Genomic DNA, 24,348 nt, shown 5'->3' on the forward strand with positions numbered 1-24,348 from the left:
AATTACTATTGATTATCAAATTCAAGTCATTCTGAGTTAGAGCGGGAGAAATAGCTTGGCCTAGTGGACGGAGCCCAGGCCTCAGAGTGAGAAAGATCTGGGTTCTGAACTTAGAACCTGCCAGCTCTGCCAACTGGCTGCTGTGTGTGACCTTGGGCAAGTCACTTACCTATTTAAAGCCTCATTTACCTCATCTATAAAATGGAAATTAAGACGGTGAGCGCCACGCGGGACACCGATTGTGTCCAACCGGATTATCTTGCATCTACCCCAGCCTTTAGTAGAGTGCCTGGCACATAGTAGGCACTTAACAAATACCTTTAAAAAAAAAAGACGAAACAAAAAAAAAAAACTCATAAAAAAAACACACACAGGATGAATTATGTGAATAAGAATGATGACTGAAGGAATTGCTTCATCCGTTTTAGACTTTTCTTGCCACCTACGAGGAAGAGAAAGCCTTCCCGGTTGCTAGAGGATGCTACGGAGCTTTCAGTTTGGGACAGTCAACCTGGACAGAGTAAGTTAATGAAAAGAGCACGGGCTTTGGAGTCAGAGGTCACGGGTTCGAATCCCGGCTCTGCCACTTGTCAGCTGTGTGACTGTGGGCAAGTCACTTCACTTCTCTGGGCCTCAGTTCCCTCATCTGTAAAATGGGGATTAAGACTGTGAGCCTCACGTGGGTTAACCTGATTCCCTGTGTCTCCCCCAGCGCTTAGAACAGTGCTCTGCACAGAGTAAGCGCTTAACAAATACCAACATTATTATTATTAAGTTTTGGCTTGACTGTGGTCACTGCTGGAGCTGGCTCCCCTCTAGACTGCAAGCTAGTTGTCGCCAGGAATTGTGCCTATTTATCGCTTAGTACAGTGCTCTGGACATAGCAGCGTGGCTTAGTGGATAGAGCATGGGGCTTGGAGTCAGAAGGTCATGGGTTCTAATTCTGACTCTGCCACATTGTCTGCTGTGTGACCTGAGGCAAGTCACTTCACTTCTCTGGGCCTCAGTTACCTCATCTGTAAAATGGGGATTAAGAGTGTGAGCCCTTGTGCGACAGGAACTGCGTCCAGCCTATCTCGTATCTACCCCAGCACTTAGAATAGTGCTTGGCACATAGTAAGCACTTAACAAGTACTGTAATTATTATTATTATTATTGTTGTTAATAGTAATAAATGCCACTGACTGACTGAATAATATACGGAGCCTTTTCACCTTCCTCCTAGACAAACAGTACAACAACTTTACACAGGTGTTACCTGTATCATTTCGCTCCTTGTCGGCAGGGATCATGTCTACGACTCTGTTATTCCATCATCTCCCAAGCGCTCAGTACAGTGCCCCGCACCCAGTAAGCACTCAATAAATCCCACTGATAGATTGAAGCTCCATTTTTCTGGACCCAGCCCATCTCGCTCACTTCTTAGGCATGTTCGGTGGTGACCCTTCTGATACCAGCGAGGCCTAGTGGATCGAGCCCGGGTCTCGGAGTCAGAAGGCCCCGGGTGCTAATCCCGGCTCCGCCTCTCGTCTGCTGTGTTCTTGGGCAAGTTACTTCACTTCTCTGGGCCTCGGTTACCTCATCTGGAAAATGGGGATGAAGAAGGCGAGCCCAGTGTGGAGCAGAGATTGTGTTACCTGGCATCTACCTCAGCACTTAGAGCAGTGCCCGGCACGTAGTAAAGTGCTTCACAAATACCACAATTATTGTTATTATTCTTAAATACCCATTCTCCCTCCGCCTTAGAATGTGAGCCCCACGTGGATAAGGATGACCTCCGATTTATCTTGTACCGCTCCCAGTGTCTAGTACAGTGATTGGCTACATAGTAAGTGCTTTAGAAACGCTATCTTTCTTCTTCTTCTTCTTACGATTAGGCCCCGACTGACACCTCCCGCCTCTCTTGCAGTGACCGGCGGGGACCGCGCTCCGGAGGTGAATGCGAACGATCTCCAAGGGCCAAGCACCGTCTGTCCAGACAAGGGTCAGCCGTCTCTCAAGTGGCAGCCGTACCAAAGCAGCCCCTGGAGCGGTTTACTCAACGGCCTTTACGAGAAGCTGTAAGTGTCACGCGTCGCGGGGCCCGCGAGGAAACGAGCTCGGTCCCCTCCTCACCATCCGCTCTGGAAAACTGAGGTTGGGGGAGCCAGGAACTCGAAGATCCTGCAGGACAGATTGAGAAGGAGCGAGGCGGAGTCCGGGCCTGGGCACTGGTGGAATTTTTTTTCAACTGGCTGGCAGATGAATGACCCAACAAGGGGTTTTAACGAGTCAATTAGTAACTTGAAAAGCTCTGAGGAGGTTCGGTGTGCAGACAATCTCCCTTTTACCTCCTTCTCAGGAAATGTTACGACTTTCCATTTCTAAGCTCTAATTTAAAATGAGGGATGGTTCCCATTTTAATGATAATTGTGGTATTTGCTAAGTGCTTACTATGTGCCAGGGGTGGAGACGAGGAAATCGGTTGGACACGTTCCCTGTCCCCCGTGGGGCTCGCGGTCTCAATCCCCATTTTCCAGATGAGATAACTGAGGCCCAGAGAAGTGAAGTGGCTTGCCCAAGCTCACTCAGAGATTGGATTAGAACCCATGACCTTCTGACGCCCAGGCCCGTGCTCTATCCACTGTGCCACACGGCCTTTGCGCCGTGTTGCTTCGCAACATCCACGTTATGAATATTAATTCAGCACCCACAGTATATCTCAAACGTGAGCCCTACCTAGATCAGTTTACGATCGATCTAAAGGAGCTGGTCTTCGGAGGAGGAGCTTCCAGTGAGAGAATTATTAAATAAGACTCTCAAGACTCTCCCCTGAGTGTGGTGAAGTTATTTCCTCGGAGTGCGTGGAAAAAATAATGTTGGTATTTGTTAAGCGCTTACTATGTGCAGAGCACTGTTCTAAGCGCTGGAGCACTGTTCTAAACCCTTGGGGAAAAGTTTGGCCATCTTCTTTCTGTATGCTCTCCCCTGCATTTTGTGCGATTCCTTGGACACTGCAGGTTGTCAGTAAATGCTAATTGGATAAGTGGCGGATAAAGATTTCTTTGAAAATTTTGCATTCGTGCCTTAGACTCTGGAAAAGCGAATCAATCAATGTTGAAGTTCCTCATCGAGATCTTACATCGTGAAGACAGAGCTTCTTCATTTCCATGCCAATATGCAGAATGGTCTTTCTTCCAAAGTGACTTCTTAAGATCTGACTTCTGGGTGCTCGTTGAAATCAAGGAGAATCCTTTTTAGATGGAAGGAGCTATTTCCTGGTTCGTTAGCCCATCCCAAATTACCCTCCGACTTTTAGCCTTCTCCGCTCCATTGTGTTGGATTGGAGTAGCACAGAGGGGGATGAAAATTGCAATAAATAGCCTTTCCATTTGGCGAGAGTTTCTTTTCTTATCTTCCAGAAAAGAAAAAGCAAGCACATGTACTTCTGCCAGCTGTGATTTGATATGCTAGTTTCATGGTTAAATGTGGCTTCGCTAAATATCGCTGAGGACAGTTTGCATAATAGGTTTTCTTAATTTTTTTTTACATCTGGTAATGAACCAAACAAAATGGGAAATGCATTTTTTAGATCCGTTTTCTTCGATTCCTCTTTCCGTAGGCCTGATGTAGGATACTGTGTTGTCACAGACAAAGGATTTAATTTTTCGGCAGCAGATGAGGCTTTCGTCTGCCAAAAGAAGAACCATTTTCAAATCACTGTTCACATTCAAGTCTTTGGGAATCCAAGATACGTTGAAACCCAAATGGGGTTGAAGCCTATTGAAATGTTTTACTTGAAAGCGTTTGGAGTTAAGGTAAAGTCTTGCTTTTCTGGGAGGGCTTGTTTATTCCAGTTATCCTCTTGATTCTGACTTTTTTCGATGGTGTCGGTTAAGTGCTGACTACGTGCTAGGACCTGTATTAAACGCTGGGGTAATCTGGTTGCACCCAATCCCTGTCCCACACAGGGCTCACATTCTCAACACTCATTTTACAAAACGGGTAACTGAAGCACAGAGAAGTGACTTGCCCAAGGTCACACAGTAGACACATAGTGGAGCCAGGATTAGAACCCGGGTCCTTCTGACTCCTAAACCCATGTTCCATCCACTTGGCCACCCTTCTTACCGTCTTCATCGGGTTACTTTGGAACTAAAGGTTAAGGAGTCTTAAAGATTTGAAAGGTCTTGCTAAGATCCATGGACAAAGCTAAGAAAGATTAGCTTCGTCATCATCATCATGGTATTTGTTAAGCGCTTACTATGTGCCAGGCACTGTTCTAAGTGCTGGGGTAGGTACAAGATTGCAATCCACCAGACAGTAAGCTTCTTGAGGGCGGGGATCATGTCTACCAGCCCTACTGTGTTATATTCTCCCAAGTGGAATGCTTGGCCGGAAATAAGTGCTCAGTAAATGCCACTGACTGACTGGTTGATTGATAGTTGTAGATAAAGGGTTTAAGGCAGGCCTGCAATATCTAGGAATAGTATCTCACACTTCTATTAACCTGCCGAGTTGGGAGCTATTTCGATTAAGCTCATTGGAAAACTTAACAATCAATCAGTTCTCTTACGGTAAGCAGAACAATATACTTGAGGGGGCTAATACAGCAGGATTGGAGACAGTTCCCTGGCTGTAAGTAGCTTACAGTCTAAAGGGGGAGAAAGACTTTAAAATAAACCAATAATTTTAATAAAATAACATTAATAAGCAAAATAAACATCAACAAACGAAACAATGTTAATGAAATAAAACAATATTAAATCAAATAATTTCTTAAATTAAATGGATTAAATTAATGAAATAAAACAATGTCGATTGAAATAAATAAAATAATATTAATACATAAAATAAATCAATAATTTTACGGCTAAGGATTTGGCTCCAAATCCTAAGCTTTGTCGCTGGATCTTACCAAGACCTTTCAAATCTTTAAGACTCCTTAACCTTTAGTTCAAAAATAACCCAGTGAAGACAATAAGAAGTGTGGCCAAGTGGATGGAACATGGGTTTAGGAGTCAGAAGGACCTGGGTTCTAATCCCGGCTCCCTATATAAGTGCTAAGCTCTCAATCAATACGATTGAATGAATGAATAAGTGCTGTGGTGCTGAGATTTAGGTGAATATTAAGCGCTTCAAGGGCGCAGATGTGATGTGATGTAGAAGGTAGGGGGAAACTGAGGCCTAGTCGGGGAAGGCTTCTTAGAGGAGAAGTGATTTTAATAAGACTTAGAAGACGGGCAGAGCGATGGTCTGTCATACGCGAACGGGGGGAGGAGTTCTTGGCCGGAGGGAGGATGTTGGGCGAAGGGTCAGCAGCGAAATAGAAGAGATCAGAGTGACGGTGAGTAGGTTGGCATTCGAGGAGTGAAATGTGCGGGCTGGGTTGCTACTATAGAAGATCAGCGAGGTAAGACAGGATGCAAGGTGACTGTTTTAAAATCAATGGTAGGAGTTTCCGTTGATGCGGAGGTGAATGGGCAACTCCTGGAGGTTCTTTAGGAGGGAGAAAATGTGGACTGAACAGTTTTCTTAGAAAAGTCAACCGGGCAGCAGAGTGAAGTACGGACTGGAACGGGGAGAGACAAGAGGCAGGGAGGTCAGAGTGGAGGCCGATGCGGTAGTCGAGGCCAGTTAGGATAAGTGCTTGCGTCAGCGTGATGGCAGTTGGATGGAGAGGAGGGGGCAGAGGGGGGATTTAATCCAATTTCGTGACTCTTACCATGTTTGGGTTCCATGCAGGTAGAAGCCACCAATCAAATCATCACCATTGAACAATCCCAGTCAGACCGAAGCAAAAAGATATTTCAACCCGTCAAGTAAGAAACGAATTTCTTTCCCTAGTGCCCTCTGAGCGTGGTCTCCGGAATAACACATGCATTTCATCGCTGATGAAAGAGAGGAAGGGAAGGTCGCGACACCGCCGCAGTCCGTTCCTTTACTCCATCGTATTTATCGAGCTCTTACTGTGTGCAGAGCGCTGTACTAAGAGCTTGAGCGGTTGCGGTGCCGGCGATAGAGCCGCACAGCTCCAGTGGGCATGGCCTATGAAAAGAATGGATGACAGCGGGATACCTGAGGAACTCTTGTAGGGGGGACTCAGAGGAATCCCACAGAATCAGGAGGAAAGAATAAATTGCTGCAAAGTCTCGAATAATGGGCAGTTGCAGTGAGCCACTGGAAGAGCCCTGCTGTGAACCGGTCGGCCAAGAGAGACACGGTACGGGAAGGCGAGCAGGAGAAGCTAGTGGGCCAGCTAGTCATTTGTATTTGTCGAGCGCTTACCCTGTGCAGAGCACTATACTCAGCGCTTGGGAGAATACAGTGGGTTCTAATCTCGGCTCTGCCACTTGTCTGTTGTGTGACCTTGGGCAAGTCACCTCTCTGTGCCTCAGTTCCCTCATCTGTAGAATGGGGATGAAGACTGTGTGAGCCCCATGTGGGACAGGGACCGTGTCCAACCCGATTACCTTGTATCTACCCCGGTGCTTAGAACAGGGCCTGGCACATAGTAAGAGCTTCACAGATGTCATCATTATTATTATGATTACAATACAAAAATAGACACATCCCCCGCTCACGACAAACTTACAGAGGCCAGTGCCAGGAGAGGGGACCGCCCCCTCCACAAAAAATATTTCCAGTTGCCTCGTCCCCTTCTCAATGCTCCAATCCCCGGCCCTAGTTTTCCTCCCTTCATTTTTCCTTTCTTCCTCTTCTCCCTACACTCGCCCTTCCCTCTTTTTTCTCTCTCTCCCTCAGTCTGTTGTCACCTCCTCCTTCTTCTCCTCACCATATTCCCCTTGGTTTCCCCCGTGCCTTTTTTTTTTTTGCCCACTTCCTCAATAGCTTTCCTGCCTTTTCCTTGGTCCCCACGAACCGGAGACGGTAGGAGAGGAGGTCGGAGGGTTGGATGGTTGATCCGAAAGGACCTAAGGAAGCCTAAACGTCCTCGTGGCCGCACACCGAGCCTTGGCCAAACGTTGTTGAGGAACAGATCCCGGTGCCTGGCGGGGATTCTTGATTGGTTACTCTTCGGTTGAGGCCGCCAGTCCCTCCTGGCTTTCTCAATCCCCGATCCCTCACAGATTCCCGCTCTGAGGCCGAAGGAGCCTCCACTACATCAGCGGCTCATTGCTCCTGCTTGGTCGGATCCGGCTGATTGAATTGGCAGCTGCTTGCAAAGCCTAGTGGCTAGAGCCCTGGCCTGGGAGTCAGAAGGAGTTAGATTCTAATCCCAGCTCCGCCGCTTGCATCTGCTGCGTGGCCTTGGGCAAGTCACTTCACTTCCCTCAGTCTAGTGAGTAGTGTGTAGCGGATGCCTGCGCTGCGCAGCGCAATAGCATGAATGGCACTAAAGAGGATTTCGTTCACTCAGTCGTATTTACTGAGCGCTTACTGTGTGCAGAGCACTCTACTAAGCGCTCGGAAAGTGCAATATAGCAATAAAGAGAGACAATCCCTGCCCACAACGGGGGTCGCAATCTGCCCTTGTCCCCTCCAACAACAGTCTACCCCTTTAGATGGTGCCTGACCTTTAATCTCGCCATCGTCTTACACACAGCATATTCAACTTTTGCTAAATTTCACTGCTCCGAGCTCTTTTCTCAGCGAAACCCCTCCTCGGCTTTCACCGTCCAAGACGATCAACTGCTGGGAATGGTTCGCGGCGTCGCGTAGGAAGGAATTCCGCTTCCGGTCATGGATTTGGGGGTGCAGGTTTTCATTTTGAATCCGAAATCTATACGGCAGCCTAATTTCCGGAGTGAATATCTGAAATGTGGTTCCACGCTGGGTTTATAATAGAGACTCCTTCTTAAGTTACATTTATAGAATCCTGAATGATCGCCAAGTAAGAAAAGGTACATGGCAGGCAGTCCCTGTACTGAAGCAGAGCAGATGGGAGAGACAAGATTCCATCTGGAGACCACTCTGGCTTGGGCTGCCATCTCTGCTGCTTTAATAATAAGAATGATGTTGGTATTTGTTAAGCGCTTACTATGTGCAGAGCACTGTCCTAAGCGCTGGGGTGGGTACAGGGTAATCAGGTTGTCCCACGTGAGGCTCACAGTCCATCCCCATTTTACAGATGAGGGAACTGAGGCGCAGAGAAGTGAAGTGACTTGCCCACAGTCCCACAGCTGACAAGCGGCAGAGCCGGGATTCGAACCCATGGCCTCTGCCTCCCAAGCCCGGGCTCTTTCCACTAAGCCACGCTGTTTTGGGAGGAGCGTAAGGTTGGACTGCCTCAACAAGTAGCCGCTGCTAAATGACCTTGGTCATGGGACAAGCCACGTTCTCCGAAGATCCACCACCTTTTTCAAGGCGAGAAGCCGCGTGGCCTAGCGGATAGAGCAGGGGCCTGGGAGTCGGAGGGAGCCGGGCTCTAATCCCGGTTCCGCCGCTTATCTGTTGCGTGACCTGGGGCGAGTGACTTCACTTCCTCTGTGCGTCAGTTACATCATCCGGAAAACCGGGATTAAGACAGTGAGCCCCATGTGGGCCAGGGACTGGCTCCAACCTGATTAGGTTGTATCTACCTCAGTATTTAGTACAGTGCCTGGCACAAAATAAGCATTTAATAACATTACAATAAAAAAAAAAGATGTTCAACTGTTGTTTTCCTTATGACAGAGTGTCAAGTGGGAGATGAGAGGTCTGCTCGGGTTTGATGTTCCTGACTCCTCCGGGCAGGGCAACTTCTGCAAATATCAACATTCTCTTGGGATGCCGGAAAACGGAAGACCCGGAATAACGGGACAGAACTGTGCCCCCAGCTGAACAGTCTCTTCCGCTCTAGGCCTCAAGACCCTTGTGGGCGGGAAACGTGTCTACCGACTCTGTTCCACTCTACTCTCCCAAGCGCTTAGTACAGTGTTACGTACGCCGTAAGCACTCAATAAATGCCACTGATTATCTTTTGTGTCTTCAGAATTGAACTACCAGGAAACCAGTTGACCAAAGTCACCCTAGGGAGACTACACTTCAGCGAGACCACGGCAAACAACATGAGGAAGAAGGGGAAACCTAATCCTGACCAAAGGTAGTGTGTCTCCCCGGGCTCAGTTTGCCTTGACCCCTCGCTCGGTCCCAGCTTGCATTGCACCTCCAGCCTCCTGTTCTGAGGAAGCCACCAGGGCCGGGCGCCAGTTCGGTTAGAATTCAACTGGATTTTTTTTTTTTAAATGGGTTTTCCACTCAGTGGTTTAGCACTCCCGCTCTCTTGCTCATTCAGCTGGTTTCACTTTTTTAAAAAAATAGTACTTATTAAGCAGACACTTTACCAAGCACTAAGCTAAGCAGGTCGGACACAGTCCCCGTCCCAGATGGGGCTCACAGTCTTAATCACCATTTCACCGGTAAGGTAACTGAACCCGGAGAAGTTGGGTAACTTTCCAAGGTCACACAGCAGACAAGCGGCAGAGCCGGGATTAGAACCCAGGTTCTCTGACTCCTAGGCCCTTGCTTTATCCACTAAGCCATAGTGCTTCTCCTCTCCAAGTTTCTTACCTCCTTCCCACTGGCTTCAGGGGAGGGAACTAGAGCGTTGTTTGGACGGGCGGCCGGAACAGCTAAGGACAGCTCTTCCCTTGGCCTCGGGCAAGTCACTTCAGTTCTCTGTATCTCATTTCTCTCATCTGTAAAATGGAGATTAAGACTGTGAGCCCCTTGTGGGACATGGACTGTGTCCAACCTGACTAGCTAGCATCTACCCTAGCACTTGGCATAGTGCATGGCACATAGTAAGCGCTCAACAGATACCATAAAAAAAAAAAAGAATCACAGATGTTGGAGTCCCTGGTTCTGGAGAGCTTGCGGAGAATCCCAGGCACCTGCCTGAGATGTAGTTTAAGAAGCAGGTGGATGGCCTTAGTGGCCCCCGACCCACTTCCTGTCTTTCGATGCTTTATGCCACATGGCCTTCTTTCACTGGAAAGTTGGACCTCGGCCAGAGCTGAAAGGGTCGTGACTGGCTATCTCCACTCCAAGCAGATGGTCCGGAAGAGGGCTCCATCTGGGAGGCATTTGCATTTCTCTGGCTTGGGTGACTGTAAAACAGTTTGGCAACCGTGGTTCTTGCACAACTCGGGAATGTGAGAAGAGGAGTGCTGGGAAAGAGCAGGTGAATCAACTTGCTACGGTCTGGGGGGAGAGAGCGATTTGGGACATGGGTGGAAGTGCCTTGAGAAGCAGCGTGGCTTAGCGGAAAGAGCACGGGCTTCTCTGTGCCTCTGGACTGTGAGCCCCACGTGGGACGATCTGATTAACTCGTCTCTACCCCAGCACTCAGAACGGTGCTCGGCACACGGTAAGCCCTGAACAAGTACCGTTATCATAGTGCATAATAATGATAAATATCTATTCTTAGGCATCCCTGATTAATAACGAGGTCCAGAGATAGGCTAAATGGCTTGTGGCCGGGACACATGTTCCTTCTCTGAATTCCTCTGACGTTTCTACGGTTTCCCGATTAGATACTTTATGTTGGTGATTGGATTGTATGCGGCAAACCAAGACCAGGGCTACTTACTGTCTGCGCATATTTCCGAAAGGATCATCGTGAGGGTAGGTACGGTCCGTCTCTCGACTTCTCCTGCACCTACGTCCCGGTTTCGCCTCTAGGATTGGCGTGGAACTTCCGGCTTGAAGGGGGTCGCTGGCCTTTCGGGTCGACTTCCGGGGGGCCTATTACAAGTTAGGGTGAAGGTGGTCAGGTGAGCTTTTTAGCGACTGTTGTCCGGAGAAAAGAGGAATTTAGGAATGATGATAGAACGATGATAGACTGCGGATGGTAACCTCTCCTGTAGACTGCAAGTTTCTGTGGGCAGAGTTTGTACTCTTTCACTCCTTGATACACTAAACGCTCCACACAGTAAGCGCTCGATGAATACCACTGACTGATGGATTCCCAGCACATCCGAAGATGCCTCAAAGTGACCGCTAAGCACGATTCTGTTCTAATCTTACTGTTACAGTGGGAGGGGAGGGTGGGTGTCTATGCTGTGCTTTTCCCAACCACCCAGACATTAAATTTAGTTACAGAGAAGGGAAAAAGTGGAATATAAGGATATGTACATAAGCACTGTGGGGCTGGGGTGAGTGTCAGAGTGCTCAAGGGATACACAGCTTAAGTGCATAGGATACCCAGAGGGGAGGGTGGACGGTGAAAATGAGGCGTTAGGGTAGGTCTCTAGGAGGAAGTGTAATCTTAGGACGGTTTTGAAGGTGTGGGGGAGCTAATTCCAGGCCACAGGGAAGACGTGGGCGGGGGGTTGACAGAGGCAGAGACGAGATGGAGGTAGACTAGTTTGGTGTTTGAGGAGAGAAGTGTGCAGATTCGGTTGCAGTAGGAGATCAACGAGGTAAGGTAGGAGAAAGAAAGCCGACTGAATGCCTTAAAGCCGTCGGTAAGGAGTTTCCTTTTGATGCGGAGGTGGTTGGGAAACCGCTGGAGGTTTCTGAGGCACTGGAGATACGGACTGAATGGTTTTTCAGAAGAACGACCCATGCAGCGGAGTGAATGAGGCGGGAACCGGAGAAGGAAGAAAGAGGAGACAGGGAGGTCGGCGAAGAGGCTGATACAGTAGTCAAGGCGGGAAAATGATAATCTCATGCACGGAGAGGAAAGGGCAGATTCTAGAGGTGTGGTGAAGGTAGAACCGTCAGGATTTCGTGACAGAATGAAAATGTGTTTTGAATAAAGGATGAGTCTAGGATAAAGGAACAGATAAATCAGAGTGAATTCAATTGGAATAAGTAAAATAAATGAAATGCTTTGGGGTAAGGGAAAATAATATATGTTGAGGGTTTTTTTTTCTAGTCTCCGTTCATTTCGATCCAACCTAGCCTAGAGTACAATTTCTTTTTAAACGAGTGAGAGTAATAAGAATCCCATTCATGGAAGCCATTGAACAGTTTTAATGGAACTGAGGCAGCGTCTGAGTTAAAACCCGGTGTATTCGTCCAAGTATGTGTTACCGTTCATTGAAATCATGTACGCAGGAGGAGAGGGAGATGATAACTGTGGTATTCGTGAAGCACTTACTATGTGCCAAGCGCTGTACTAAGCGCTGGGGTGGATACAGGAAAATCTGTTGAGCACCCACTGGTGCGGTGCAGTGTAACGAGCCCTTAACGGGAACAAATCCCCACTTCCTGACTTCAAGGAGCTTATTCTCTAGGTGGGGAAGACAGACAAAAAAATATTTACAGAGTAATCGAAGTAAATGCTGAATGTGCCGTTGAATGAATGTACCAGCCTACTGGGGGATGGAAGGGTATAATTATGTACGTAAAGTGGTAGCAAAGGCGGATGATTTTATAAGATGACCTAGGGGCCTGGGAATGAATCAGGGAAGGCCTTTGGGAGGAAGTGGGCTTTCAGGAGAGCACGGATGTGCATATGATGGTGAACGTTCTGCCTTTATGTCATTTTGATTGGCTACCCAATGTGTATATGGAAATATATATGGCGGCTCATATGAGGAGGGAAAGTAGATTCCTCGTAATCTGGCCATGCTACAGAATGGGAGCGTGGGAGAAACTGAGGTCACAAAGAAGGGTAAATGTGAAACAAAAGGAGCTGGAGCTCAAACCCGGACTATCGGAGTAGTAGGGATGCTATTAATTGAGCCTCCCCTGTAATCATAATAATAGGTATTAATATTATTATGGAGTTTATTAAGGGCTTACTCTGTGCCAGACCCCGTAGTAAACATTGGAGTAGATAGACGATAAGCAATCAGGCCAGACATAGTCCCTGGCTCACAAGGGGCCCACAGCCGAAACGGGAGGACGAACAGGTAGATAATCTTGATTTTACAGGGGTGGAAACTGAGGCCCAGCATGGCTAAACGACTTGCCTAAGGTCACACGGCAGGCAGGCGGTGGAGCCGGGATCAAGGCCCAGGTCCTCTGACTCCCAGGCCCGTGATCCTCCCCCTAGGCCACACTACTTCTCCGTGTGCAGTTGAAGCAGCATGGCATAGTGGATAGAGTACTGGGCGGCAGAAGGTCATGGGTTCTAATCCCGACTCTGCCGCTTCTCTGCCGTGTGTCCTTGGGCAAGTCATTTCACTTCTCAGTTATGCCTCAGTTACCTCATCTATAAAATGGGGATTGAGACTGGGAGCCCCACGTGGGTCAGGGACTGTGGCCAACCCGATTTGCTTTTATCAGTGCCTGGCACATAGTAGGCATTTAACAAATGCCGTAATGATAATTATTATTATTTTTAAAGCTTGGGAAAGTACCACATAAGTACTGTTGTATGTAAACATTTTTATACTCTACTGTTTCCCCTAGCCCTAACCTATTTTCAAGTCTTGTCTTCTCCTGTAGACTGAAGCTCCTTAAGGGGAGGAAATGCGTCTACCAACTCTCTTTCACTGTACTTTCCCAAGCTTTTAGTGCACTGATGTACACCCAGGAAGCATTCCCAGGTACCTTGAATTGATCGATTGATCGACAGAAGAACAAGAGACATTCCCTTGCCCACAGTGCGCGCAAAGCGAATTGGGAAAGACAGTCGTAGAATGAGGCTGCCACAAAATCCGGGGAAACCTGGTGACTGCTGGACTGATTGCTGCGACTACGGGTGTGCCTTGGGCTCTGGGCCCTGAAGACCCTGAAAATCTGCTCCTCTGGCCATAGCACCCTGCTGATGTTGATTTAGATTTTGTGTACTGGTCTCTGTTGCGTTTTCATGTTTCGTCGGTCCTTGTGTGTTCTGACCCCAGTCCCTTCTCAGTCAGTCAGTCGTATTTATTGGATGCTTACTGCATGCAGAGCACTGTACTAAGCGCTTGGGAGAGTAATGATAATAATTACGGTACTTGTTAAGCACTTACTATGCACTGTACTAAGCGCTTGGGAGAGTAATGATAATAATAATGATTACGGTACTTGTTAAGCACTTACTATGCGCTGTTCCAAGCGCTGGGGTAGATACAAGTGAGTCAGATTGGACCCAGTCCCCGTCCCTCATGGGGCTCACACGCTTATCCCTATTTTACAGATGAGGTGACTGAGGCACAGAGAAGTTAGGTGACTTGCCCAAGAGGATATGTGGCGGGGCCAGGATTAGAACCCCTGCCCTTCTGACTCCCGGGTCTGTGCCCTTATCCACTAGGCCATGCTCCGTGGAGCAACCTTGTGATTTTTTTTGTGGACATCCTTTCCCGAAGAACGGTCGGCCGCTCACCGCGTTTCTCCTGCAGCGGTCTAGCGTCAAAGAGCAAGTCAGTAGGAGCAGCTGCTTGGTTTGCCGGCAGGCCACTGATTTTCACAGCAGAGTTCCTGCTGTTAACGCATGCCCGGCGATGATTAGACATGGTCTCCAGCAGCTGCTTGGCTCCGCTCTTGTTTTCACTGAATCGTACCCCCGTCGGGTCCTCTCGGTGAAGCCAAGAACATCTGCGGATGGGTCGTAGATGGCCTCCTTGCCCGGAGCCACCCGACACACGTACGAGATTGGGATCCACGTAACCACATCCGGTTTGGGCAGTGAAAGCCGCAGGAGGGTCCCACTTGTGCCCTGCTTCTGATCCCTGGGGTCCAGCCACAAGGGAGGGGCGCTGCTCCGTCGTCATAACGACGAGGCTTCCGATCAACCCCTGCCGATATCTTTTTCAAGCACTGAATGCAGAGCTCTGCTCTCAGTAATCACTCAGTAAATACTACTAGTGATGTTTTATATATACATGTGTATATATTCATTTGCTTAAATATGGAGATTTAACACCTGTTCTCCCTCCTATTTAGACTGGGAGCCCCCCCCCCCCCGTGAGATAGGGACCGTATCCAACCTCATTAGCTTGTATCTACCCCAGCAATTAGGACAGTGCTTGGCACGTAGCACTTAATAAACACCACAGTTATTATTATTACTATAGAGTGACATAATGGAAAACGTTACTGTTCAATGAGTGGGATTTTTCTGTGGCAATCCCAGATTGAATATATCGCCCTTACTCATGATACTACACAATCTTTTATCTGAACTGTGAAATTTTAAACTCCTGTTGAGTATAAAAGTCAGTATAAAATGTTGAAAAGCGGAGTGGCCTGATGAAGATAGGGGGCAATCTGTAAATGCAACTATTTGATCGCCATCTTCTCCTCCTCCTCCTGTTTGTAAATTATTTTGTGTCCATCATCCCAAGCTAGAATGTAAGCTTCCCGTGGGCAATGATATCTTCTCTTATTACACTTTCCTGAGTGCTTAGTATAGTGCTCTGCACACAGGAAGCTCTCATTAAATACTACCGATTGATTGATTTCTAGGAATCTGATCCATTTATACCCATTACACTGGTCTTATACTGCCAACATGAGGATAATGCCCCAAGACTCACTTTACATTTATTTATTTATTTATATTAATGTCTGTCTCCGCCTTTAGACTGTGATCTTGTTGTGGTGAGGAATGTGTCCGTTGATGCGTTGTACTCTCCCAAGCACTTACTACAGTGCTTTGCACACAGTAAGCGCTCAATAAATGTGAATGAATGAATAAATACTGTTTTCTTCTCTTTGGTTTGAAAGATAAAACAGTTGTCCATTTATCTTTCTGTATCTTTCCCCCCCCTCAAAACACCCTCCACAAATTCAGGCCTCTAATCCTGGACAATTTGAGAACGACGGCGATATGTTATGGCAAAGGGGACACGGTCCAGAATCCGTGGTCTGTCACGGCCGAGTGGGAATTAACACGGAGGCCCCGGATGAAGCGCTGGTCGTTCTTGGAAACGTGAAGGTGTCGGGAGCTGTCCTGTATCCCTCTGATAGCCGGGCCAAACAGAACATCCAAGAGGTAAGAACCCCTCAAGTCGGTTTCCACCTCAGCCCGGCGGAAGGAAAGCAGTCCTGGGAGCCCCTCTAGTCTGTAAACTCGTGGGCGGGGAATGTGTCCAATATATTGTTATATTGGACTCTCCAAAACGCTCAGTACAGTCCTCTGCATACAGTAAGCACTCAATAAATATGATTGACTGAAAGAATGAATGAATGAGCCAGGGGAGTTGGATCCTAATTCCAGCTCTGATACTTACCTGGTGTGTGACCGGGAGCAGGTCGTTTAACTTTTCCGGGCCTCTATTTCCTCATCTCTATAACGGAGATTCAATAGCTACTCTTCCCTCCTACTTAGACTGTGGTCCGATTATCTCGATTATCTAGCCCAGTGCTTAGCGCTTGGCACAGTAAGTGCTTAACGAATACTACAGTTCTTATTATCTCCAGCCATTCTGGGTCTTTGAGAGCCCGACACCTGAGAAAGTTTGATGATACTGAACGTATTTAAAGGGTGGCCGATGGTTTGTGTAAGGAGATGTCAGTTGCCCTGACTCTGAGTGCGTGTGTATGTCTTTGTTTAGGTGAATATTCTGATTCTATAATAGATAATAACTGTGCTATTTGTTAAGCTCTTACTATGTGCCTGGATCTGATCTGAATATTGTGTATCTACACCAGCACTTAGCGTCTAGTAAGTACTTCACAAATGCCACAATTTTTCTTCTTCGTTTCCATCTCCTCCTGCTCCTCTTCTTCCACCTTCTCCTCCCATTCGTCCTCCTCCTTTTCCTTCTCTTCTTTATTATTGAAGGCATATCTTCTCCAAGAGGCTGACTAAGCCCTCATTTTCTCTTTTCAATAAATGCTATTGATTTCATCTCCTTCTCCTCCTCCTCCTCATCTTCTTTCTTCTTCTCTTTCTCCTCCTCCTTCTCTTCCTTCCCCTGCTTGCAGAATCCTGGCCGTTATCTAAAATGGTTAATACAGAACTGTGTGAAATCTGATCTTCCCGCATTAGGTCGACCCAAATGAACAGCTCAGAAGGATAGCCCAAATGAGAGTTGTTGAATATGACTACAAACCTGAATTCGCCTCTGTAATGGGAATAGAACATGTCCACCAGACAGGTAAATCAGTCAACTCTGCCTTTATTCCGGAGTTTCAGCCTTTAACATTTTAATTCAGGACACCCCCCTCTCTCTCTGGACCCGGATCTTCAATGATGGTGGCTTGAGAAGTTCACTAGATTCGATTTAACTTGCCGGGCAGTTGAGTGAAGATCTCAAAGTCAGTTGGATCTAAATGCTAACCAAGCCATCACAGAGCCCTAGTTGTCTCAGACTTAAGCGGTAGCTGAGGCCCGTCACTGTCAAGTGGCTTTTCTTGGATTTAGGCCCTAGACTCCCTAATAATCAAGCCCCCTTATCGTCGGACGAAACGATTTCGTTTAATCAATTAATCAATCGTATTCATTGAGCACTTACTATGTGCAGAGCACTGTCCTAAGCACTTTGGAGAATACGATGCCACAGAGTTAGCAGAATGACTTCCCATTTTATGAACTCTTTGAGACACTGAAGCAAAGCTCAGATGATTTACATGGCCATCGCCATTTATCCTCGGCATATTCAGGTTGGGCAACTCTTCATTTCTCATCTAGCGTAAACTCTGTCAGGGTCCGCTTTTCTCTTACGAAGCCACTGGCTGATAACATCTGTTGGTGTGTCTGTGAGCAGGAATGATAGCCCAGGAGGTAAAGGATATCTTACCCAGTGCCGTAAGAGAAGTGGGTGATGTCACCTGTGCAAATGGAGAAAAGGTGGAAAACCTCCTCGTGGTGGATAAGGTAATTTTCAAACGGCCACAAAAACTGTTTCGTTGGTTACTGAAATGAGATTGACAGACGCGAACCCCGCCTTTCGGTTTTCACGCCTGGGACTGTCAGCTCGTTGTGGACAGGAAACGTGTCGACCGACTCTGTTATCTTGTACTCTCCCAAGGGCTTAATACAGTGCTCTGCACAAAGTAAGCACTCAATGAATACAATTCATTAACTTGGCCTGGGTCAGGTTAAAATGTTCCGTTTCAATGTTTTAAGGGTTTTCCCCTTCGAGGAAATGTGTGTGAAATCGGCTTCCAGTTCTAGAACTTTTAGGTCTCCCTACAAATCGAGGTTAAAAAGCTAGATGTCACGTCTGTAAATAATTATTTATTTATATTAATGTGACTCTCCCCCTCTAGACTCTAAGTTACTGTGGGCAGAGAATGTGTCTACCAACTCTGCCGTATTGGACTCTCCCAAGTGCTTAGTACAGTGCTCTGAAACTAGTAAGTGCTCAATAAATACCATTTGATGATGATGAGGATGAATTTCTTCCTAGGGCTCTGTTTCTCCCATTTCCTTCTGTTGTTCAGGATCCTGAAAATTCAAAGTTAAAATGAAAAATTCCCTATCTATTAGATTGTGAGTCCCCCGTGGGGTAGAGACTTGTGTCAAATCTGATTATTTAATATCTTGTCAAGAATAGTGTTTGATCCACAGTAAGTGTTTAATAAATGTAATAAGGATAATAGTAATTAAGAATGACACACTACACTAAAATTAACGGTCAATAATATTTCTAATTGAGCTCCTACTGAGTTCGGAACTCAATACTAAGCGCTTGAAAGCGTACGATGGAGTTAGGAGGCATGGTTTGCTTTCCGGGATCTTATCGTCTTTCAGGGGAGAAAGCCGTAAATAATTTGCAGATGGGAGGAAGAAGGAAAATGGGATATAGACGTGAATGAATGAAAGACAAAAACACAGGTCAGTCGGGTGTTGTGGCTAGAGGAGGTACTAATTTCAGGCTCCCAACAGCTGAGAGTCCACGGCCTCAGTGACCTCTACGACTTCGGCCGCCACAATCTTCCTGAGGCCTTTTTAGAGGCAGCGCCGGGTTGTGGCTGCTTCTCTCTGTCAGCTTGGCAGTATGGGACTTGTGGGGATGGACGTTCCTTAGTGAGGCAGAGACGAGCCAGTGTGGATAAGTCTGTTCCTTTCTCAATCGATCAACCGACCGATCAGTTGTATTTATTGAGCGTTTAATGTGTGCAGAGCACTTAGTAGAGTGCATTCCCCGCCCCCAAGGATCTCACAGTCTAGGCGGGGAGGCAGGCGGTAACATAAAAGGTAAATTACGGAGATGCGTGTAAGTCGTGTGGGGCTGGAGGATGGGAGGGAAGGGGTGTTTCAATACAAATCAAACCCAAAGGTCAGAGGTGAGTTTGGGAATAACGGAAGTTATTTTGTTTATCCTGTTTCTAAAGCACTAGGTTTTAAGAGGGAAAAGATTGATTTGCAAAACGTTCAACGTAGGAAGTGGGAATTTCCCAGAAATGGGGGCTTTTTAAAGGAATTGGTATACGGCTACCTGCATATGAGAAGTAGCTTGGCCTAGTGGAAGGAGCACAGGCCTGGGAGTCAGGGAACTTGGGCTTCAGTTCCCACTTCGCCGCTTGTCTGCTGTGGGTGACCTTGGGCAAGTCGCTTCATTCATTCAATAGTATTTATTGAGCGCTTACTATGTGCAGAGCACTGTACTGAGCGCTTGGAATGGACAAGTCGGTAACAGATAGAGACAGTTCCTGCCCTTTGACGGGCTTACAGTCTAATCGAGTCACTTCACTCGTCTGTGCCTCAGTTACCTCACCTGGAAAACGGGGATTGAAACTTTGAGCCCCATGTGGGTCAGGGACTGTGTTCAACCCGATTTGCTTATATCCACTCAATGCTTAGTAATAATAATAATACTGATGTTGGTATTTGTTAAGCGCTTACTATGTGCAGAGCACTGTTCTAAGCGCTGGGGTAGACACAGGGGGATCAGGTTGTCCCACGTGGGGCTCACAGTCTTAATCCCCATTTTACAGATGAGGGAACTGAGGCACAGAGAAGTGAAGTGACTTGCCCACAGTCACACAGCTGACAAGTGGCAGAGCCGGGAGTCGAACCCATGGCCTCTGACTCCAAAGCCCGTGCTCTTTCCACTGAGCCACGCTGCTTCTCCAGTGTCTGGCATAAAATAGTAACAAATACCCCAGTTATTATCATTTTTATCATTATCCCACTTACCCTGTGAGCCCCTGATTTTCTTGTATCTCCTCCAGTGCTTGGTATTGTGCTCAGAACATAGTAAGAGCTTGACAAATAATATATATTATATGTGTACCTACGTTTACATAGACATACTCACAGGACTAGGTCAATATATATATCTATGACATAGACCTGCATTGCTGAGGTTCTCTCCTGCTTATTTATTTTTGAGTTAGCAACTTAGATAAAATAAGACATTCAATAATAATAATTGTTTGTTAAGCACTTACTACGTATCAAGCACAGTTGTTGAAGTGCTAGGGTAAATGCGAACTAATCAAGCTGGACAAAGTCCCTGTCCCACACGGGGCTCGCCATATTCTTAGGGCAAAAATGAGTACATCTCAAATGAAATTAAAAGCAAGAAGCAGTGCCAAGCATTATCAAATTCACCAACCAGGAAAACGGTCTGAAGGCAGGCAACGGGGGAGCGAAGGCAGCCAGAGAAACAAGAATTTCCAGTTAGGTATTCTGGGAGGATTCCCAAGAGGTAAAATGTTCTTCTTCAGAATTAGGGCCGAGGGCTTTTTCGCATTTTAATCTCACGGGAGAAGACTCCTTTTCCACTCTGCCATCAGCCATCTCCCCAGCTGATGGGCGACGACGGAGATCACAGCACTGTCTTGTTCTTTCCCTCCCCAGGATCAGATCTTTATGGAGAACGTAGGGGCGGTGAAACAGCTCTGCAAACTGACCAACGACCTCGAAGAAAGAATAGGAGAGTTAGAAGTGTGGAACCAAAAACTGAATAAACTCCAGCAGGTGGACAGCCTCAAGGCCAAAGAAGGAAACACCGTCGAGTATGTCGGGAGAGGAGCCGGTGGGGGTGGGGAGGGAGGGCCAGAGATGGATTCTTTCGATCTATTTGATCAAGGGCAGACTTCAGGACCATGGGAGAAAGTTTCCCCTTCAGTTTCAAGTCGCTTCCTCCCTCCCCAATGGAGGAAATTCGATTTCCCTAAGCAATATACCCGGCGCTTTTCTCTCTTGACTGACTGGTTCTAACGTGATGTGCCTTGCCACGGGGTCAAAAATTGGTTGCAGTTTTTGTGGGGGGAGGCTAAATTTTCATAAAACATTGCCTTCTTTTGAACATCAGTGTGTCACTTCCAAATTCAGAACCTGCCAAGGACTTTTTTTTTTCTCCCCTGGAGGAAACCTTCTCTAAACCTCCCGTAAACCTGCAAAGTCTCCTTTGGTGAAGATCTGCAGTGGGAATAATAATAACAAAAATAATTATCGTGCTTATTAAGTGCTCACTAGGTGCCAAGCGCCGATCTAAGCACTGGGGTAGACGCAAGTTAGGTTGGACACGGTCCCTGTCCCACATGGGGCTCACGGTCTTAATCCCCATTTTCCAGTTGAGGCAACTGAGGCCCAGTGAAGTGATTTGCCCAAGATCACACAGCAGACACGTGGTGGAGTCAGGATTAGAACCCAGGTCCTTCTGACGCCCAGGCCCGTGCTCTGTCCACTAAGCCACACTAATCCTAGTGCCTGAGAGAACAGACTGGTCGCTAGCATTCTCTGAGCACCCTTGGGCGAGTAGACTGTGAAGAGGGTTGCCAGCATCTGTCTCCCTCCCTCTTAAGACCCTTGGTAAACAGAGATCGGGTCCAAAATGATGATGTTGTATCTACCCCAGCGCTTAGTACAGTGCTGGGCGCACAGTAAGCATTTGATCAATCAATCAATCAATCATTCGGCGGTATTTATTGAGCCCTTACTGTGTGCAGATCACTATACTGGGCGCTTGGGAAAGTACAATATAACAGAATTTGACCCGTTCCCTGCCCACAACATGCCTACAAATATCATTATTATTATTAGTAATAGAAGTAGCGTAAGAATCAGCACGGCTCAGTGGATAGAGCACAGACCTGGGAGACAGAAAGACCTGGGTTCTAATCCCTCCTCCGCCACATGTCTGCTGCATCACCTAGTCTAAGTCACTTCACCTCTCTGTGCCTCAGCTATCTCATCTGTAAAATGGGGATTAAGACTGTGAGCCCCACACGGGCCAGGGACCGTGCCCAACCTGATTAACCCGGGGCTTAGGACAGTCCTTGGCACATAGTAAGCGCTCAACAAGTAGAAATAGCAGCATCACTTTCAACTTCTTTTTCAGTGATTCTGAGGGATGAGAAGTCAAAATACAGCTTTTAGGAAAAGCAAGCCTCTCCGCCTTTCCATACTTGGAAAAGCGTTTGACCCGTATTGTCCTCTGTCTTTTCCAGCCAGGTCAAAGAGGTTGTTACCGCACCGCTCCCCAGAAGAGTAGTGACCGCAAAACCCAACAGGGTAAGTAGTAGGCACTCGGCGGCGGAAGCGTAAACGGAACCCTACGGAGGGCTCGCTGCGGAAAAGACCTGCGTCTGGGGAAGAATGACTTCGGCATCCGGTTTTGAAGTTAAAGGACGACAGAAGCTCTCTCTCCACCTAAGGAAAACCAAAATAGAATCGCTCCGACAGCTCTGTTTTGCTGCGGGGACGCACTCTTTCAAAGTTACCAACTGGTGTGGGGAGAGCAGAGGTCGAAGGGAGGGTGATTAAGAGGGAGAGTAGAAAGCTCCACGGCACCGTCGGCCTGGATCAGAAGCCAAATCTGCACCCCTGCCGATATTCCGGATACTTCGGTTGCCCTATTGCTATTGAAACTGGGCCGCATTTATGGAATGCATAAATGCATTTTACGTTTATCGAAGGAGCCTGGCCTAGTGGACGGAGCCTGGGCCTGAGAATCAGAAGGAGCCGTGTTCTAATCCCACCTCTGCCATTTGTCTGCTGAGGGACCTTGGGCAAGTCACTTCACTTCTCTGGGCCTCAGGCACCTCATCTGTAAAATGGGGATTAATAGTATGAGCCCAGTGCGGGACAGGGACTGAGTCCAACCTGACAAGCTTGTTTCTGGTCCATTGCTTAGTGCGCTGCCTGGCACATAGTAAGCGCTGAACAAATACCACTTATTATCATTATTATTGTTGTTGAATCACCACTATATAAGAAGATGGCATAGCCAATTGATGGTCTGGATAGAACTTTGAACGGTATTTAGAGATAAAAATAATAATAATAATAATTAGGGTATCCGTGAAGCGCTTACTACGTACCATGCAAAAATGATCCCGGCAGCAAAGTGAAGTAAGGCCTCAAGTGGGGAGACGCGGGAGGCAGGGAGGTCACCGAGAAGGCCATTTGACAGATGAGGTGACTGAAGCACAGAGGAGGGAAGTGACTGGCCCAAGGTCACCCGGCAGACAAACGGCAGAGCTGGGATCAGAACCCAGGTCCTTCTGACTCCCAGGCCTTCGCTTTATCCCCTGGACCATAATGCTTCCCTGCTTTGTGACCTAGGACAAGTCCCTTCACTTCTCTGGGCCTCAGTTACCTCATCTGTAAAATGGATATTAAGACCGTGAGCCCCACGTGGGATAGGGACTCTGTCCGACCCGATTAGCTTGTATGTACCCTGGAGCTTAGTATGGTGCCTGGCATGTAGTAAGCACTCAACAAATACCATAAAAAGAAAAAAAGTAAGTAGGTCGTGTTGAGAAGAGCAAAGTGTGCAAGCTAGGGTATAGGGGAAGAGGAGCCCGTTGTTGGGCAGGGATTTTCTCTATTTGTTGTTGAACTGTCCATTCCAAGCGCTTAGTACAGCGCTCTGCACACAGTAAGCGCTCAGTAAATACGAATGAATGAGACCCTGTAGCGGGAGAGAGCTGATCGAGTGCACAGTTTCTGCTTTATCTTCATGCTTTTGGTTCCCATCCCTGCCGCGGTCCTTGTCCAAGGCCAAAGAATGCCTTGTGACAAAGAAGCAGTGTGGCTTAATGGAAAGAGCCTGGCCTTGGGAGTCAGAGGCTGTGGGTTCTAATTCCACTCCGCCACTTGTCTGCTGTGTGACTTTGGGCTAGCCACTTAACTTCTCTGTGCCTCAGTTACCTCATCTGGGAAAATGGGGATTAAGACTGTGAGCCCCACGTGGGACAACCCGATTACCTTTTATCTACCATGCTTAGAGCAGTGCTTGGCACATAGTAAGCACTTAACAAATACCATAATCATCACAGTAATAACTATTATTATGCTGTGGCCCTCCAGTCCAGAGTTGGGGATTCGAATGTCTCCCCTCACCCTGGAAACCTGGGTTCCAGACCCAGCCGGAGCTGGACCCACAGTAAAAACTAGCGGCAATTCCCCGGGCTCCTGGAAGCATCTCACCTGAGCCTTTTCTCCAGGTTTGCTTTTCAGAGGCAAAGCGGTCCTGTCCCCACCGGGTTTTCCGGATCACAGTCATTGCCGTCATCACCGTGATGGCGTTCTGGTAAGGATCGGAGGAAATCCACTTCCTGACCTTTACCCTGCCCGATTTTCTTCCCCCTCATCGGCCGAAACCGATATTCTGAAATGGGTTGCCGGAAGCCGGCGGGGTG

The 24,348-nt window shown here is 47.4% G+C and overlaps 1 protein-coding gene across 1 annotated transcript in view; it reads left to right on the forward strand.

Annotated features, from left to right (window-relative positions):
- MYRFL (myelin regulatory factor like) overlaps nt 1-24,348 on the forward strand; it is a 56,558-nt gene that overhangs the window by 12,112 nt on the left and 20,098 nt on the right. Inside the window, exons 5-16 of the mRNA XM_039914117.1 lie at nt 429-520; nt 1,910-2,060; nt 3,602-3,797; nt 5,725-5,801; nt 8,915-9,025; nt 10,458-10,548; nt 15,596-15,796; nt 16,796-16,904; nt 17,514-17,623; nt 20,558-20,715; nt 22,153-22,216; nt 24,154-24,239. Of these exons, the coding sequence (XP_039770051.1) occupies nt 429-520; nt 1,910-2,060; nt 3,602-3,797; nt 5,725-5,801; nt 8,915-9,025; nt 10,458-10,548; nt 15,596-15,796; nt 16,796-16,904; nt 17,514-17,623; nt 20,558-20,715; nt 22,153-22,216; nt 24,154-24,239 (1,446 nt within the window). The remainder of the gene's footprint in view (nt 1-428; nt 521-1,909; nt 2,061-3,601; nt 3,798-5,724; nt 5,802-8,914; nt 9,026-10,457; nt 10,549-15,595; nt 15,797-16,795; nt 16,905-17,513; nt 17,624-20,557; nt 20,716-22,152; nt 22,217-24,153; nt 24,240-24,348) is intronic.

The sequence above is a fragment of the Ornithorhynchus anatinus genome, chromosome 14 (genome assembly GCF_004115215.2).
Source record: "Ornithorhynchus anatinus isolate Pmale09 chromosome 14, mOrnAna1.pri.v4, whole genome shotgun sequence".
NCBI lineage: Eukaryota > Metazoa > Chordata > Mammalia > Monotremata > Ornithorhynchidae > Ornithorhynchus > Ornithorhynchus anatinus.